The sequence below is a fragment of the Onychomys torridus genome, chromosome 1 (genome assembly GCF_903995425.1).
Source record: "Onychomys torridus chromosome 1, mOncTor1.1, whole genome shotgun sequence".
Lineage (NCBI taxonomy): Eukaryota > Metazoa > Chordata > Mammalia > Rodentia > Cricetidae > Onychomys > Onychomys torridus.
The window spans coordinates 31,760,163-31,776,391 of record NC_050443.1 but is presented as its reverse complement, the minus strand read 5'-3'; the positions used below and the strand labels follow the sequence as shown (position 1 = coordinate 31,776,391).

Sequence of the window (16,229 nt, the reverse complement as noted above, 5' to 3'; positions counted from 1 at the left end):
TCCTGAGTCGCTTTTATTAGCTACTTGGTCAGAGCAACAATAAAAGTAACTAATACCTACTGAGTTTGTGGAGCCTGAAGTCATGTGGACCCGATTCAAATCATGCCTCCCACACATGCTAGCAAACCTTGTCTAACACATTATTAAGGGAGTGAGGTGCACTTCCCAGGGTCACTGTGAGGATCAGTTGTGGGAGGGAATGTGCAGAGGTTAGCTCTCCTGGGGACCATAACCAAAAGCAGAAGGGCCTGACAGGCAAATTCAAGAGCATTTTGCAGCAGCAGCAGAAGGCCCAAATGAGAAAGGGCTGCCACCCCTGTGAGGGGCTGGAGGGCAGGCAAGGGATTGTCCCACTCACTGCAGGTAGCTCTCACCTTTCAGCTGGAAGTCTACGGTACTGGTTTTACTTTAAAGTGCACGCACACACCCTTTGCTTAAGCAACTCCTTCCCTTGGTGTCTCTCCCACAGAATAGTGGCAATTCACAGAGAGGGAAACATGTTTAACACAGTTTTATCTGTGAAGTCAAGAACTCAGTAGTGACGTGATTGTCCAACACAGAACAATGGCTGCACCAATTACAGCTCATCTATATGGTGGAATATTATGCAGCCACTAGGAGACTAACTTGCATCTCAGGCAGCTCGGAGGGAGTCCTAAGAAATACTGGATGAGAAGAGCATGACACATAATACAGTATATAATGCCAGGTGGTGGTGGCGCACGCCTTTAATCCCAGCACTCGGGAGGTAGGGGCAGGCGGAATCTCTGTGAGTTCGAGGCCAGCCTGGTCTACAGAGCGAGTTCCAGGAAAGGTGCAAAACTACACAGAAACCCTGTCTCAAAAAGCAACAAAAAAACCCACAGTATATACTATGATCAACTTCCATGAAACAAATACTGAAGGGAAAAACATACTAGCTTCTGTGTGCTGAGAGGAAACCACTAAGTGGATTTGTTTAGACAGATGTGGACGAAGTCATAGTAATAAAAATACTATGGGGAGTAAGTAGGCTGTTAGTTTGAGTTACCTGGGAAGCGGGGATGGAGTCAGGGCAAGAAGGTACCACTCTAAGGTGGAGAGGAAAGAGGGAAGGAGGGAAAAAGCATGAAAAAGCAAAGGACACAGATAGGCACTCAGGAGTCTGAGGCAGGAGGATAGAGAGTTCAAAGATAGCCTGGGCTACATAGTGAGACCTTGTCTCAAAGAACCAACCAAACCAACAGAACATAAAAGGCACGTGAGCAGTGGTCTCCACTCATTCCTGTGTTCCCCCCGTTCGTGAGTGCTCTGCTGAGTCCCCGTCACCAACAAAAGCAGAGAAAAGGAGTCCCTTATGTTTCCTCTTCTCTCCGAGAGTCAACCCATCCTCGTCCTTCCCTCTCTCTCTGGGCACCTGGGGGAGGGGGAGGGCTGTGATCTGATGGAATGGCTCCCCTGAAATCTACCTACGGTCCCAGTTTCCTGTCCAGGGCAGGTAAAGCCCACATGCAAAGCACACCTGGGGCAGCACCACACTTCCCACTTCCGGGCTTACCCTCACCCTGATGACGTTGACCTCCACAAGCAGCAACATCCCATACAGAATCACCAGAAGCCCCGTGAGGCAGAAGCGTAGCTGAGAGAAGCCGATAGCGTGGTCATAGAACTTGACAAACTTGATGGTCTTAGTGATGAAGGCCAAGGTCCAGTAGATGAGCAGAGCTGCAGAGGGAGGAGAGGAGGAGAGGGTTCCTGAGCATGGTATGCGTGTGCCTCTACAAGCCCACAGGGGCAGTGGGAAAAGAGGCGTGGGCGATGTTCAAACACATTTTTTGATAAAGGGGATATGCATGTATGACTACCACATTATCCCTGTGATCAGCCAGTCGATGGGCTGACTTTTGAGACAGTCTCATACGTTATCTGAGAACGACCTTGAACTTCTCATTTTCTGGCCTCCTCTTCCCAAGGACTGTGATTACAAGTGTGAGTCACCACAACTGACTCTAGTGTCCCTTTGAAATTCGGAACAGGCATTCCAACACTGTAACAGACATGCTCCGAAACACTGATATCCTGAGTGCAACAGGCCAGACAGGTAACAGTGAGGACAGGAAACTAGCTTCTCCACGGCAACTAAGCTACAGGCACTTGAAACACATTTCCTCATTTACCACCACCTTGAGAGGGTAGTGGCTGGCCATCCCCATCTCAACCAGTCCAGGGGCCTAAGGTTCAGCAAGGCCGGGTAACCCATGCACGGTCACGGCAGTGTTAAGTGGCAGAGCTGGGCTCGCCAGTCTATGGTGACTTCAGGTGGAATTCCCAAGCTGGGAACATCTTAACCATCATTCAGCCCAGCCTGTTTGATTTAGAGAAGGGCACTGAGGCCCGTAGAGATGAAGTGAATTAGGCATGTTCACAGTCAGCTTGTGATGGCTAGAAGGCGAGGGAGGTCCAGGTCCCCATCCTCACAGCCCAGAGCCCACAGCACCCCAGTAATGTTTGCCTGAAAGCCTGGGGCTATGGGGGGACACAGAAAGAGCAACGTTTAGCACCATGGGGCAGTGTAGTACAGTGGTTAGAGATGGAGCCCTGAAGCCAGACTCACCCAGATTTACTCATAGGTATGAATGCAGCCTAACACAAAATCACAATCTTACCTAAATACTATGGGTTTTGTTTTGTAAGTCACTGCAGAGTCCTCAAGTGTAGATTTTGTAGATGACAACACCACATTGTAATGTGAAAAGGTCGAACACACTGGAGCTATAACCCTCTGAGACCTGAATTTCCTCATCCATCAATGCGGAGGGGCAGTGACAGCACCCCCAAAGGTGTTAGGAAGCAGTGTGTGGAAAGCATTTAGCACAGGGAGCTGGTGTGCAGCGTGGCTGCTCTCTGGGCATTAGCTGTTGACATTTTTATGAGGGCTGGATTTCAGATTTGGGGCAGTCTGCTTCAGAAGCCCTGGGTAGATTCTGCCCTAAATTCTCACCCTCCCCCCTAAACTGCCAACTTGTCACTGTGAGCTTGTGAGAACAAACCCCAACACAGCTAGTTAAGTGGCCCTGGAGGGGGCGTTCATGCAGGCAGCTCCAGCACCCCTTGTCCCGAGAGTCCGTATTACAATGAGGCCAGCTTCAGCCCCCCACTCCCAAGCCAGGCCTCAGTGAATAAAGGGGGCCTGCACTCTGACCTCCACCCATGACATCGGGCCATCCTTTGGGGAAAATGTGAGATCTGTTTGACCTAGTTGTGGGCTGAGAAGCAGGTCAAGACACCAGGCCTCACCATGTGGCCAGGGCTGAGTGTGGACAAGAGGAGAGATGGAATGGCCCTCGGGGCTGCCCCTCACTGTGTTAGTCTCCAGACGGTGGGGATCCATGGGTGGAGACCACCCTGGTATGGGTTATTTCCCGTGTATTAGCTATCTTTTGTCCAGAATGAGAGGGTCACCTGCTGGGGCAGAGACTTGAGCTGTGCCTCTGTGTCTGTCCCTAGGAATCTATAACAAATCTCTGAGGCAAGGAGTTCCTACCTGGATGGGGAACCAAGGTTCAAAGAGCCCGAGTGTCCTCTGCAAAGGCACAGAGGAAGTTAGCGGTGGAGCCAGGATGAGCCCAGAGGGTCCTCTCCCACAGTGCCAACCTCCAACCTGTCACTGGACACAGCCTCGCCCATCAGCTGTTTGGTGCTGGACTGAGAGCAGCGGGAGCCAGGAAGCAGGTGTGAGTGGGGATGTGGAGAGTTCTAGGCTCTAGACACTCTGACCCTTCTCTCCATTATTTCTCTTCAGTACCACACACCTCCCACTGTCGTGTTCTGAGCATTACACCTGCATGTTCTGCACCCATCCACTGCTCTCCACTCAGGGTACCACCACGTCTAGGCCACCATCATGTCTTCACTTGACTACCTTGGGGACTTTGTCACTGGCTGCCATTTCCCCTTGCCCGCCCTCTACTCCAATCTGACCTTCATAGAGCCAAACATGGTCATGTTCAAAAGCCGTCACTGTACCCATGGTCACAACCGCTGTTTATAATACTCAAGGCCGGGCATGTGGCACACATCTGTAATCCTAGTATTTGGGAGGTGAAGGGAAGAGGATCAGGGGTTCAAAGTCATCCTTGGCTACAGAGTTAGTTTGAAAACTAACCTGGTCAACATGAGATCCTGTCTCAAATTAAAACCAACCAAATAACAAAACCAAGAATGAAAAAAAAAATCAAAGCAAAGAAACTTCCATAATGATGATGATGATGATGATGATGATGATGATGATGATGATAGAGGTGGTGGTGGTGGTGGTGGAAACAATCCAAATACCCACCAACTGATGAGTGGATAGCAAGATGTGGTGCTGTGGATAGCGCTCTGTGTAAATAAAATTCTGATTGGCCAGTGGCCAGGCAGGAAGTATAGGCGGGACAAGAGAGAAGAGAATTCTGGGAAGTAGAAGATTGGGGGGAGACACCACCTACCGCCGCCATGAAAAGCAACATGTAAAGACACTGGTAAGCCACAAGCCATGTGGCAAAGTATAGACTAATAGAAATGGGTTAATTTAAGATAGAAAAGGTAGATAACAAGCAGCCTGCCACGGCCATACAGTTTGTAAGCAATATAAGTTTTTGTCTGCTTTCTTGGTTGGGTCTGAGCAACTGTGGAACTGGCAGGTAAGAGAGATTTGTCCTGACTGGGCCAGGCAGGAAAACTCAAACTACAATGTGGCATTGCCAGATAATGGAATATTACTCAGCCTTAAGGGAAGGAAATTCTGACATATGCTACAACATGGGCGGAGGGACAATGAAAGTTACTGTAGTGTTTGAAAGAAAATGGCCCCCATAGACCATAGTGAGCAGCACTCTTAGGAGGCGTGGCTTTGTTGGAAGAAGCGTGTCACTGGGAGTGGGCTTTGAGGTCTCAGAAGCTCAAGGCAGGCTAGTGTATCACACAGACCCTCTTCCTGATGCCTGCCCAACTGGATACAGAACTCTCAGCCTCTCTCCAGCACCAAGTCTGCCTGCATGCCACCGTGCTTCCAGCCATGATGATAATGGCCTAAATCTCTGAAACTGTAAGCCAGCCCCAGTTAAATGCTGTCCTTTATAAGAGTTGTCATGGTCATGGTGTCTCTTCACAGCAACTAAGACAGTTACAAAAGGATAAAAAGTCATGAATGAGGGTTTATAAAGTCAGAAAGTAGAATGCTAGGCCCACGGGCTAGGGAAGGGAAGTAAGGTTTAACAAGATTAGCACTTTGGTTTGGGAAGGTGGAAGGTCCAGGAGATGGGCGGTGGTGTTGGCTGCATGGCTGTGTAAATGGTCTCAGTCCATGGCTAACATGGCCAATACTGTTATACCCATACAACACACACAAAACCAAAAAAATAAGCAAGAGAACCTTGTTGGAGGCCGGCCAGGGCTACACCGGGAGACCTTGTAACATAAATATGAACACTTGCAACAACGTAACAGTAAACACGCAACAATGTAACAGTAACAGTAACAACAACAACCAAGACGAAAGGCAAACCACTGCTCATCAGTCCTGAGCAAGGACTAATAAGGCCTCCAGCCTTCCTGCCTCCCTACTCCAACTGTTCTTTCTCAGATCCATTTATGTCTCTGTTCCTCAGGACCTTTGCACACTCTCAGCTCTGCCTGAAGCCTTTCTCTCCTTCCTGGCAGGTCCATTCCCCTCTCTTGTCTCTCTCTGGTGTCCTCTGGGGCCCCAGGATTACATTTCAGGGGATAGCTTAAGCTGTATCGTGGTTTACCTTCTTGTGGGACTCCAGGCCTATGACCGGATGCGGGCCCCTCCGAAGGGGGCTGGCTCTTCCATGAACTGCCCTCTATCCCTATAGCTCAGGACCCCCTTTTGCCTGATCTAGAAATTTATGGAGCTGGAAAGCTTTTCCTGGGGGCAAAACTCCAGCTGGAGAGAGCTGAGGAAAGTGGGGAAGCCACTGGCTTCTTGGGAAGTATGGACACACCCATAGTGATTTGTGTTAGGAAGACAGAACCGTGTGCTTGCTAGAAAATGGAAATACTAGCTTTTGGATGCCTACAGTGTCTGCAAGACTCTGCTTAGCCTGCCCTGGTGGTTCCTTACATGGGAAGGGTCGCTTGGGGACTGTTCTCTGAAGCTTGGAGCTAACATCTACCTTTCTGGATGCCAATCCAGGCATACTCCTTCATTCACATGGAGTCCTGGGGCAGGGGGACAGCTGGAGCGTCCTGATGGAGTATCACATCTCTCATGGGAAGGCAGACCTGTGACTAGATATTAGGCAAATGTCCTCTGCCTGAAGACAAGACAGCCATGTCCCTGTCAGAGCACAGAGAGCCCCAGATTCTGGTGTCTATTACACGCTGTGACTCTTGAACGGCAATGACTTACACACCACCAGAGGCACAGCCTGGCCACAGACTGTGACTATGAGTGACCGTCGGCTACACAGTGGCAGCTCTAGACCCTGAGATCCAGGAGCAAGGACACAGCTTGAGGACCCTAGAAGCAGCTAGAAGCCTGCTCAGTTGCTTGATTTTGGTGATGCCCCGAGTAGCTGTTTGGACCAGATCAAGTCACTCAACCCGAGTGGTGGAGGGAAACAATAATGAGTCCACCTCAGAGGGCTGCCACAGGACTGAGTTAATGTGACAGGACAGAGTCCGACATGTAGGTAACGCGCAATGAGCGTTTGCTGGTGCTGTTTCAAACCTTCCCATTTCACATCTGTCTGCAACACTGGCGAGCTCCAGCTCCAGCAGAGCTACTGTGGGCATTAGTGAGACACACCAGGAGGGTGTGGAGCACAGAGCCCAGTCCAGCTACACACTCCATAAGGGGCAAGCAGCTTGGCTGCCGTTTCTGCCTGGAACCCCAGTCATTCATGTCAGAAGTCGCAAGCGGTTACGCCTTCCTGAGTGTCCAAGAGTCAGCCAGCCTCAGGCCTTTCTCTGCTTCCCATGAGACTTCTTCCAGGCCCAGGCATTAAATGCCATCCATAAACCCACATCTGCTGAACACATCTGCCACCCCACGTTTCCCCAAACACCTGATTTACCTAACTGCACACTTGACCCTGGAGTTGACAGTCCAATGATATCTCAAATCCAACATGCCTGAAACCCTGATGCACATCTTGCCCCTACCTCCTCAACCCCCTCCCCCCGGGGGGGGGCATCTCAGTGACCTTTCCCCTGGTGGTCAGACTCCAGATTTCCACAGGTGGCCTTGCTCACTGGGCTTGGCCGTGTTGGCTTCACTGCCAGGCACACAGTCAGGTCAGATGACCTCTGCAGGCTGACGCTGCTCGGAGTCTCCCCGAGCACCCTGTACAAACAACTACACCCACCACTCTGCTCCCTGCACCCAGCTTGCTTTCCCCCACAGCATCCTCAGCACCTGCTCCTTGGTTAATTTACCATCTTTGCCCGTCTGTCTCCTTCTCCAGACCACAAGCTCCACGGAGGCAGGCAGAGACCTTCTCTTTATTTCTGATTCCTAGCCTGGGTTAGTGCCTGGAGTAAGTGCTCAGTAAATGCTAGCTGAAGGAAGAAAGGCCCTTCCCATCCTTACCGATCAAAAGCTTGGGGAAGTTGGAGGTCTCAATGTTATGATAGTAGACCACAGAGGTGACGGCAGCCATGAACGCCATCCCAGCTGGCATGTACAAGTGGAGGTGGCGGGATTCTGTCACCCTGTGATGGGAGAAGAAAGAGAGAAAATCAGAGAGAGGATGTGCATGTGGCTAGCACCTAGTAGAGCAGCACAGGTCTTATTATGCTTACTGCTCAGCACACAGTAGGACCTCGGATAACCACGGCCTGGATGCCCATATGCTGGTAGTTCTTCCCAGATGTTATCCCAAACATTCTGTGCATTCCAACTCACTCAGTAACAGCCCCATTTAACATGAGCAGCTCAGGTAAGCATTGGCAGTATCTGCAGGCACTGTACTAATAATGCTGATGGTGACCTACGCTTGCTGAGTACCTGCCCCATGCTGAACATGATTCTAAGTACCTGATGAATAATGAAGCCCCCATGAAGTGGGCACCCAGTCACCCTATTCAAAGGGTACTGAGGCACAGATTGACTAAGTCACATGCCCAAACCCATGCCTTTGCCCTCTTCCTCTGGGCTGGGGGCAGAGACTACTAGATGGTGCCCTCCTGCTTTGACTCACAAAGGCCTCTGTGCTGGCAGGAGGAGGGCATGGTGACCATCAATCCACACTTGGAGCCAGGGTCTCCTCCCAGCCTTCAGCCAGGTAGTGTGGAGGGTTGCCCTAGCTTTCCTGATCATGCTCTTCCTACAGACAGCAAAACACAGACCCAGCCCAGCCCAGCACTAAAGGCCCAACAGGGCCTCCAGCAACCTCTCTAGCATGGGCCAACCTGTTCTTTCTACACCAGCAGTGTAGGAACCCTCTCCACCCCAGAGGGTCCATTTCAGCCTCCTGCCTCAGTAACGTCCTGGCTTATACTACTGCTGGTTCCAGCAGGCCAAGTGCCCTTACCCTGGAGAAGCTAAGCACAGGCAAAGACCAGAGCTGCTATCTGACTCAACAGTCCACAGAAGGGCTGCTCCAGATGGCCTGAAGGCCGAGGAAGGGCAAAGGACAGGGTGGGCAACCAGGGGAAGCTCCCCAGAGGGTGTGGAACCAGGTTGGGCTTTGAAGGACAAATATTTGTTTATCAGAGGAGTCCCGCCATATGGAGAAGAGCACCATGCCAGGAGTCTGGGGACCCTGGAGGGACCCAAGCGTAGGCATGGAGGCAGCATGGGCTGTTTACCCAACAGCCTCCTCCCCTTGCTGCCTGACGAAGAACCACAAATTATCCAGCCCCTAAGAAAGAGATGGTGGCCAGCTTACGTGTGCTACCAACTCCATACTCCTTTGCCTGGGGTTGGTCTGAGGGTGGCCACGCAATTCTGGCCACTGAGGTGTTAAAGTCAAGTCTGTAGAACATGACCTCCCCGTAAGGAAGAGGCATGGGTGGAACACACCTTTCCAAGCTTGCCCCTTCCTTCTTACGGGATACCTGACATAGGGCAGCCACTTTGTGCTCATGAGGAAGGGGTGGCAGACGGTGGGGTAAGACTGAGTCCCTGCAGATTACCAAACTGCAAAATCAACCAGAGAGGGTCATTTTCTAGATATCTCATTAAATGAGGGTCTTAGTGATGTTCTTTCTGCCTTTATATTCTCAGAAAAAGGTCTTGCTAACAGAGGAGATGCGAATGGCCAAAGGCAGAGGACAGAAAATCACTGTCCAGGGAGAGGGGATTTCAGAACTCTTGCCTCTGTACTAGAAATAATGTTGAAGTAAATTTAATATTAACTATAATTAGAACAATTATGCCACAGTATCCGTTATAATAGATCTCAAATGCTTTACTGAGTGATTCAGAATGAAACAGCAAAGAAATTTGGTGATTTGGGGAAACACTCTCCCCATGTGCTCCCCATGCTCCACCCCCCTCTTCTCGTTACCCTGCAGCTTCGGCTGCTCTGAATTAACAGGATCCTGCACAGGCACAAGCCCCTGAGGAGGCAGTGTCACTACAGACTGAAGATGCCTCAGTTAGTACTAAATGTGGCTGAGCCTAAGTCAGATGCCAGCTAAAGACTGTTGTCTTACCCAGCTCTGGTCCCACATGCCACAGGCCAGTGGGGAAATGGGGAGGCACAGGGCAGGTCTATGACTTCACCCATCTGTTCCTTCCTCACACTTGCTGACTCAGGGATGTCCTCCCCACAGACCAGGAGCCCAGTGTCCAGCTAGAGACATGCCTTATGCCTTGGAAGAGACACAGGCAGTGGGCCCGAGGTGCATGGTGGGGGTGCGGAGAGCAGTGGGAGTGGGTGTCTGGGCTACTTCCTTCCAATCCCCATGTCCTGGGCATACATCCTCTGCTCCAGGCTCTGTGGCTGCGCTCTGGACCCTGTGCATTTCCCATTTCACTCTCCTCAAACAGGCAAGTGAGGGCCCCAGTATTTTTCCACAGACAGAAAAGGCGGAGTGCCATACAGTTCCCACAGCTGGTACTGTCCAGGGCTGACTCCTCTTTGGTGGGGTGTGTTCCTGCCACCCAGCCAATTATAACCCAGGGGTATTACAAGTCCCTTTCCTCAGTATTCAGTGACACTTTGGAAGGGTCCTGAGGAGCGGGTACAGACTGGTCCCTGGTGACTTAAGCATAGGCATGCCTTATGGTATTCTTGTTGGTCTGGAAGACTTTGATCAGCAGCAGAACCCAATGCCTCATCCAGGCAATTGGACGCAAGGATACTAAGGAGCAGGAGGTGCAGGACAGAAATCCCGCCCCCTGGGGACAGCTGCGGTGTTGAACAGTGTCTAATTACAGCTCAGATGAGCCGGACCTCAGATGCTCCAGCCCAATGTCCACCCACAACTGTGACATCAGCTCCTGAAACAGTCCCTGAGGCTCACTGACTCCTCCACCCTGTCTTAAAGATGGCTGCCCCATATGCCCCCACCCCCCTGTCGCTTTATGCGGATACACTGCATCTCCCACTGTGGTCATCTCTTTCCTAGCCTCTCACTCGTCTGCCTCTGACTTGACCAACACACACTTGGCCTCTCCCTCAGGAGTGCATGCTGAGGATGTCTCTCTTGGGCTCAAAACCGAGAGTCATATCCAACTCAGGCAGTCTGCCATCCAGACGCCTCCTCTTGAGCCCCACATCTGATTGTCAGGCTCAGTCCCATGGCTCTTTCCACATGTCAACTGCGTTAGCCTTCTCCATGCCTCCTGCCCCTGACGGCTAGTCTCAGTTCCAAGGCCATCTCCACACACACAGCTTTCCTCCGGGTCTCAAATCATGACTGGCCAAATCATGCTTATCACCTCTGCCGTCGGCCCAGCCCACCTGTTTCTGGTCCCTCTTGCTCCTGTGCCATAGTCTCCCCCTCCTTAACTCCTTCCTCTGACACCTGTCATCCTCCGGGGCTCAGCTCCAAGGCTCCCTCCACCACGGAACCTGTCTAATGCTGCCTTCTCCTCTCCTCCCAGACCATGCCCCTGTGGTATGATTTTATTTATCCTTCTGAGATTCAATAAATGTCTGCAGAGGTTGTGTGTGCCCTGCACTGTGAATACAAAAAGGACCAACACCTAAGAGCTCACCAGACATCCATGGAATCTTTCTGACAGCTTTGCGAACCGAAACTTGAGCATACAGTCCGATCCGTAGGAGAGGTGGGGAAGGGTTGAGTGTGGGGCGAAGAATGGAGGTAGAGGCAGGTGGGACTGGACTGGGACAAACAGGAGTGCCCAGAGATGCATGACTGAATCTTGTGAGTGAATGAGAACCCAGGGAAAGCCTTCAGTAAGAACAAGTGGCATGCTTAACTGTCTTCTTACTTACTTCAGACTCTTGAGGAAGACCAGAAATTTTCCACAGCAGCTGGGGCACCCTGACAGGCTCTAGAATGGCTTTACAAGAAACTGGTACAGAAATGCGCATTCTCTGTACCCTCCTGGCTGGGTTTCGTGTGTGTCTAGGGTCTGGCACAGTTCACACCAGGCAAAGGGCGGTGGGATCTAATAGCCATGGTGCTGGTTTGTGTAAGGCATGGGAGCAGGCACAGGCAGGGTCTCCTTGGCTTCTTCAGAACTCCCCTGGGGCGGATCCACTCAGTCCTCAGTAGCTCACTTACCCATCGGACAGGATCCCTTCCGCGATCTCACACACAAGGACAAAGAGCAAGATGAAGGTGAGCACCCAGCGCAGGTTGTGCCCTGGGAAGTGGAGCCAGGTGCTGTGGTGAATGTGCACCTTGGAGCTCTGGCTGCCCCATCCTGCGGGAGAGATGCAGAAGGTAGGAAGGCCACCTGAAGAGGTGCACCGTGGGGATAGGGTGAGTGCATACCAATCCCACTTCCTCACTGCTGAGCATATGAACGAACTAACATCTTAGTATAAAGCCAGGACCCGCAGCACCGTCCTAAACAGGTACCACACTGACCTCTTGTGTGACAGATTATCCATTCTGTTTCATTTCTGATACACATATGGGCATATATTGCATATTTTGCATATTTTCTTTCTATTTCTAGCTACTCATTTATCTTTGTCAGTAACTAGCAACTTCCTTTTACAGAAGCTTTTTATTTTTGAGACAAGGTCTAATGTTGACCACACTAACCTTGAACTTCCTATGTAGCTGAGGATGACCTTAAACTACCTGATCCCCCTGCCTCCACCTCCCAAGAACTGGGATTGCCAGGGTAGCCCGGTTCAGCAACTTCTTACTAATTCAGTTTGATGGCCCCTCGACTTTCTTCCCCAAAGAATTTTTAAGATTTGCTGTTTCTCTTAATTAAAGTATATGAACAGTTGAGGAGTCGCATTAACATCCTCTGTGAACAGAACTGATTGGCCGGGAAAAGTCAAGGTCTTAGGAGAGGAAGCAACCAGAGAGAAAGCAACCAGAGAGAAGAGGATTGTCCTGACTTGGGAGCCCAACTTTGTAGACCACTTTCTGGCAAGCGTGCTGGTAGGGTTGCTAAATCCGATCCACAGTCCCGGAGAAGTTGCACTCCACACTTTGTGGGGTGGTGGGGTACCGGCACCCAAAGTCTATCTCCTAGTCCAGCGTGGACTAGATCACGGGCCCAGGAGAGGCTTCTGCCCACAGTCCGGCCACGCTGGGACAGCGCAGGGCTTGCCGGCCTTCACCAACAACCTCCCCAGCCTGCGCTCCCCTCTGAGTCCAGCTGTGGCGGTGACAGCTGACAGCGCGGGCCTAGGGAAGGGGTGGCCCGGCTCCTGCCGCTGCACCACTCAGGGTGTGGCCAACCCCCTCACGACCTTCCCCGATCGTGCGGGGCCCCATCCCGGGTCAGACCTTACGGTGGTAAAACTTGGGGATCCCTAGAGTGTTGAGTGCCCATCGTGTTTGGCGGGGGCTCAGGAATGGGGGTGGTGGGAGGGGGAAAGGTGCAAGGGCGGAGACGCAGAGCAGAGGACCTAGGGAGACCAGTGAGCCGGTGCGGGACCTCCAGGACCGCGCACCTCCCCCCACCCCCGGGCCGCGCGTCCTTCCCCCGCGCGCCCTCCCGCCTTCCCCGGCGGCGCGCGCTCACCGATGAAGAGGATGGGGAAGGTGATGAAGAGCAGGAAGACATGCGGCACTACGTTGAGCGCGTCCACGAAGCAGCCGTTGTTGAGGACGCCCTGGTCCACCCGGTAGGCGGCCGAGTGGTTCTCGGTGCCGCAGAAGGCCAAGGGCATGGCGGCGCGCGCACGGACTCGGCTCGGGATCCGCGCGCCTCCCGCGCCTCTCTTCCTCGCAGCTCCCAGCGCTCCCGCACGGCCGGCCCCGCCCCGCCCCGCCCCCACCTGCCGCGGGGCCCCGCCCCATCCCGCCCCGCCTGCGGCTCCGGTGGGGTGAGGGTGGGGTCTCACCCAACGCGCTGGAGAGCTGGGTGCTCAGGGTGTCTGAGTGGGAGTCATAGCCAAGATGAAGCACGTGGATTTGGGATTCCCGAAAGTAAATCTGCCCGAGCAAGGCTCCGATTGATGTACGGAGATCAGGGGGGGTCCCCATGGGAACAGAGTAGCACAAGCCCGCACCGGATTGGGTCCAGAGAAACCGAAAAACTTGAATTTAGGGAGAGTGCTTGGGAATTTTCCAAGTGTCTCAGGCTCACGAGGTCGCAGAGGGACCTCACAGCCTGTAGATCTTTCCCAAAATGAAAGCAAGGTGATTACATGACTGACCTGTCAGTCCCGCTTGGCCTACGGAAGGGTTCTGAAGCGGGTGGTGTGTGGAATTGAAAAATGATAGCTATGAAATATAGAGGTAAACGAAAAAGACAGAGACACAGGATAGCTTCGGGAGGGCTCTGGGTCGATACCACAGACTCCTGAGTTTATTACTCACAGCCTTTATATACCCAAAGCAAAGGGGGGCAAAAAGACCTCCTCCTTTCAAGGACATCATGGTTCAAGGTACAAAATACAGTCAAGTGTAAACACCTCCTTAGTACTCAAGACATCTGGTAAATCACAGCTTTGGACAAAACATCCTATTGTGGGAGGGTGAGGGTGGGAAACAAGCTCAGACTCTCTGTCCTTGTGTCAAGATGAAAACAAGCCACAAGCTGGGGTCTCTCTGTGGTCCCCCACACTGGCTCAAGATCTCCTTGCTAGCCAGTGGGAAACTAGCCTTAAATCCAGCTCCTCTGCGCTTGTGACTACACACACACACACACACACACACACACACACTCACACACACACACTCACACACTCACACTCCCACAAGTTTTATTCAAATATAATGCTATTTTATAGATGAGACTTCATCATCCATGGATTTGGGTGTCTAGTAGACATCCTGGAAAAAATCCCCCATGGAAACACAGTGGCAATATTACTTGCATAATACACACCACAAAGTACTAAACACTTACATTAGGCAAAACTACTTTCATCTTTTATCTTTATGAAATATATCTACTTTAAAACTTTCTTACTTTTTTACATCCCAACCACAGTCCCTGCCCCTCCTCCCAGTTCTGCCCAACCCCCTTCTCTTCACCCCCCTCCACTCCTGTCTCTCTTCAGAAAAGGGCAGGCCTCCCGTGGGTATCAACCAGCCATGGCAGATGGAGTTGCAGGAAGACTGGGCACCTCCTCTTCTACTAAGGCTGGATGAGGCAACCCAGTAGGAGGAAAGGGTCCCAAAGCAGACAACAGAGCCAGAGACAGCCCCTGCTCCCACTGTTAGGGGTCCCACAAGAAGACCAAGCTATGCAACTGTAACCTATGTGCAGAGGGTCAGTCCTGCAGGCTCCCTGGTTGGCAGTCCAGTCTCTGTGAGCCCCTAGGAGCCCAGGTCAGTTGATTCTGTGGGTTTCCTGGGTGTCTTTGACTCCTCTGGCTCCCACAATCCTTCCTCTCCCTCTTCTGTAGGACTCCCCGAGCTCCCCCTGATGTTTGCCTGTGGGTCTCTGCATTTGTTTCCATCAGTTGCTGGAGGAAGCCTCCCTCATGGTAGTTGAGGTAGGCATGATCTGTGAGTACAGAAGAATATCATTAGGAATCATTTCATTGACTTGTTTTTTTGTCAGTTGTGTTTGGTTCTAACCAAGGTCTCTGGGCCATCCAGCCTCTGGGTCCTGGCCCTCCAGGCAGTATGAGAGGTGGGCTCCCTAGTCTTAGCTAGGCTCACTCTCATATAGATTCTTGAGCGTTTCCATTGCACTAGGTTTCTAGTTTGTCCCAGAGATGCCCTCCCTCCAATCCAGTTGTTTCTCCCAGGACTCTCTCCCTCCATCCTCCCCCACCTGATCCCTCTGTTCCCACCCCCACCCCTCACTCAGACCCCCCATCCACAGGCAATGTCTATTCTATTTCCACTTCACAGTGGGAATCATGCATTCCCTCCTTGAGCCCTCCTCGTTACTTAGCTTCTCCGGGTCTCATGGTTAATAACCACTCATAAGCGAGTACACACCATGTTTGTCTTTCTGGGTCTGGGTTACCTCACTCAGGATTCCCTTTTCTGGTTCCACCCACTTGCCGGCAAATTTCTTGATGTCATTGTTTTTAACAGCTGAGTAATACCCCATTGTGTACATTTTCTTTATTCATTCTTGTGTTGAGGGGCATCTAGGTTGTTTCCAGATTTGTATGAACATTATTTGTTCATGCAAATAATGCCGCTATGAACATAGTTGAGCAAGTGTCCTTGTGGTATGGTGGAGCATCCTTTGGGTATATGCCCCAGAGTGGTATAGTGGGCCTTGAGGTAGATCAATTCCCAATTTTCTGAGAAACCACCATATTGATTTCCAAAGTGGCTGTACAAGTTTGCATTCCCACCAGCAATGGAGGAGTGTTCCCCTTGTTCCGCATCCTTGCCAGCATTAGCTGTCAGCTGTGTTTTTGATCTTGGCCATTCTGACAGGTGTAAGATGGAATCTCAGAGTCATTTTGATTTGCATTTCTCTGAAGGCTAATGATAATGAACATTTCTTTAAGTGCTTCTCAGCCATTTGAGATTCCTCAGTTGAGAATTGTCTGTTTAGATCTGTACCCCCATTTTTAATTGAATTATTTGGTTTGTTGAAGTCTAGTTTCTTGAGTTCTTTATATATTTTGGATATCAGCCCTCTATCAGATGAGGAGTTGGTGAAAATCTTTTCCCATTCTGTAGGTTGCCATCTTGTCCTATTGACCATGCCCTTT

The 16,229-nt window shown here is 51.3% G+C and overlaps 1 protein-coding gene across 3 annotated transcripts in view; it reads right to left on the bottom strand.

Annotated features, from left to right (window-relative positions):
- The window catches only part of Abcc8 (ATP binding cassette subfamily C member 8), a 74,424-nt gene extending 61,084 nt beyond the window's left edge, over positions 1 to 13,340 (bottom strand). For 2 of the 3 annotated variants that reach the window (XM_036185062.1, XM_036185070.1), the window contains exons 1-4: positions 13,118 to 13,340; positions 11,689 to 11,830; positions 7,577 to 7,698; positions 1,538 to 1,704 (exon numbers count right to left, since the gene is read on the bottom strand). In XM_036185062.1, coding sequence (XP_036040955.1) covers positions 1,538 to 1,704; positions 7,577 to 7,698; positions 11,689 to 11,830; positions 13,118 to 13,265 — 579 coding nt within the window. In that variant the 5' untranslated portion in view covers positions 13,266 to 13,340. The remainder of the gene's footprint in view (positions 1 to 1,537; positions 1,705 to 7,576; positions 7,699 to 11,688; positions 11,831 to 13,117) is intronic. The other variant, XM_036185079.1, reaches the window with a different exon arrangement.
- Between the last annotated feature and the right edge of the window lie 2,889 nt (positions 13,341 to 16,229).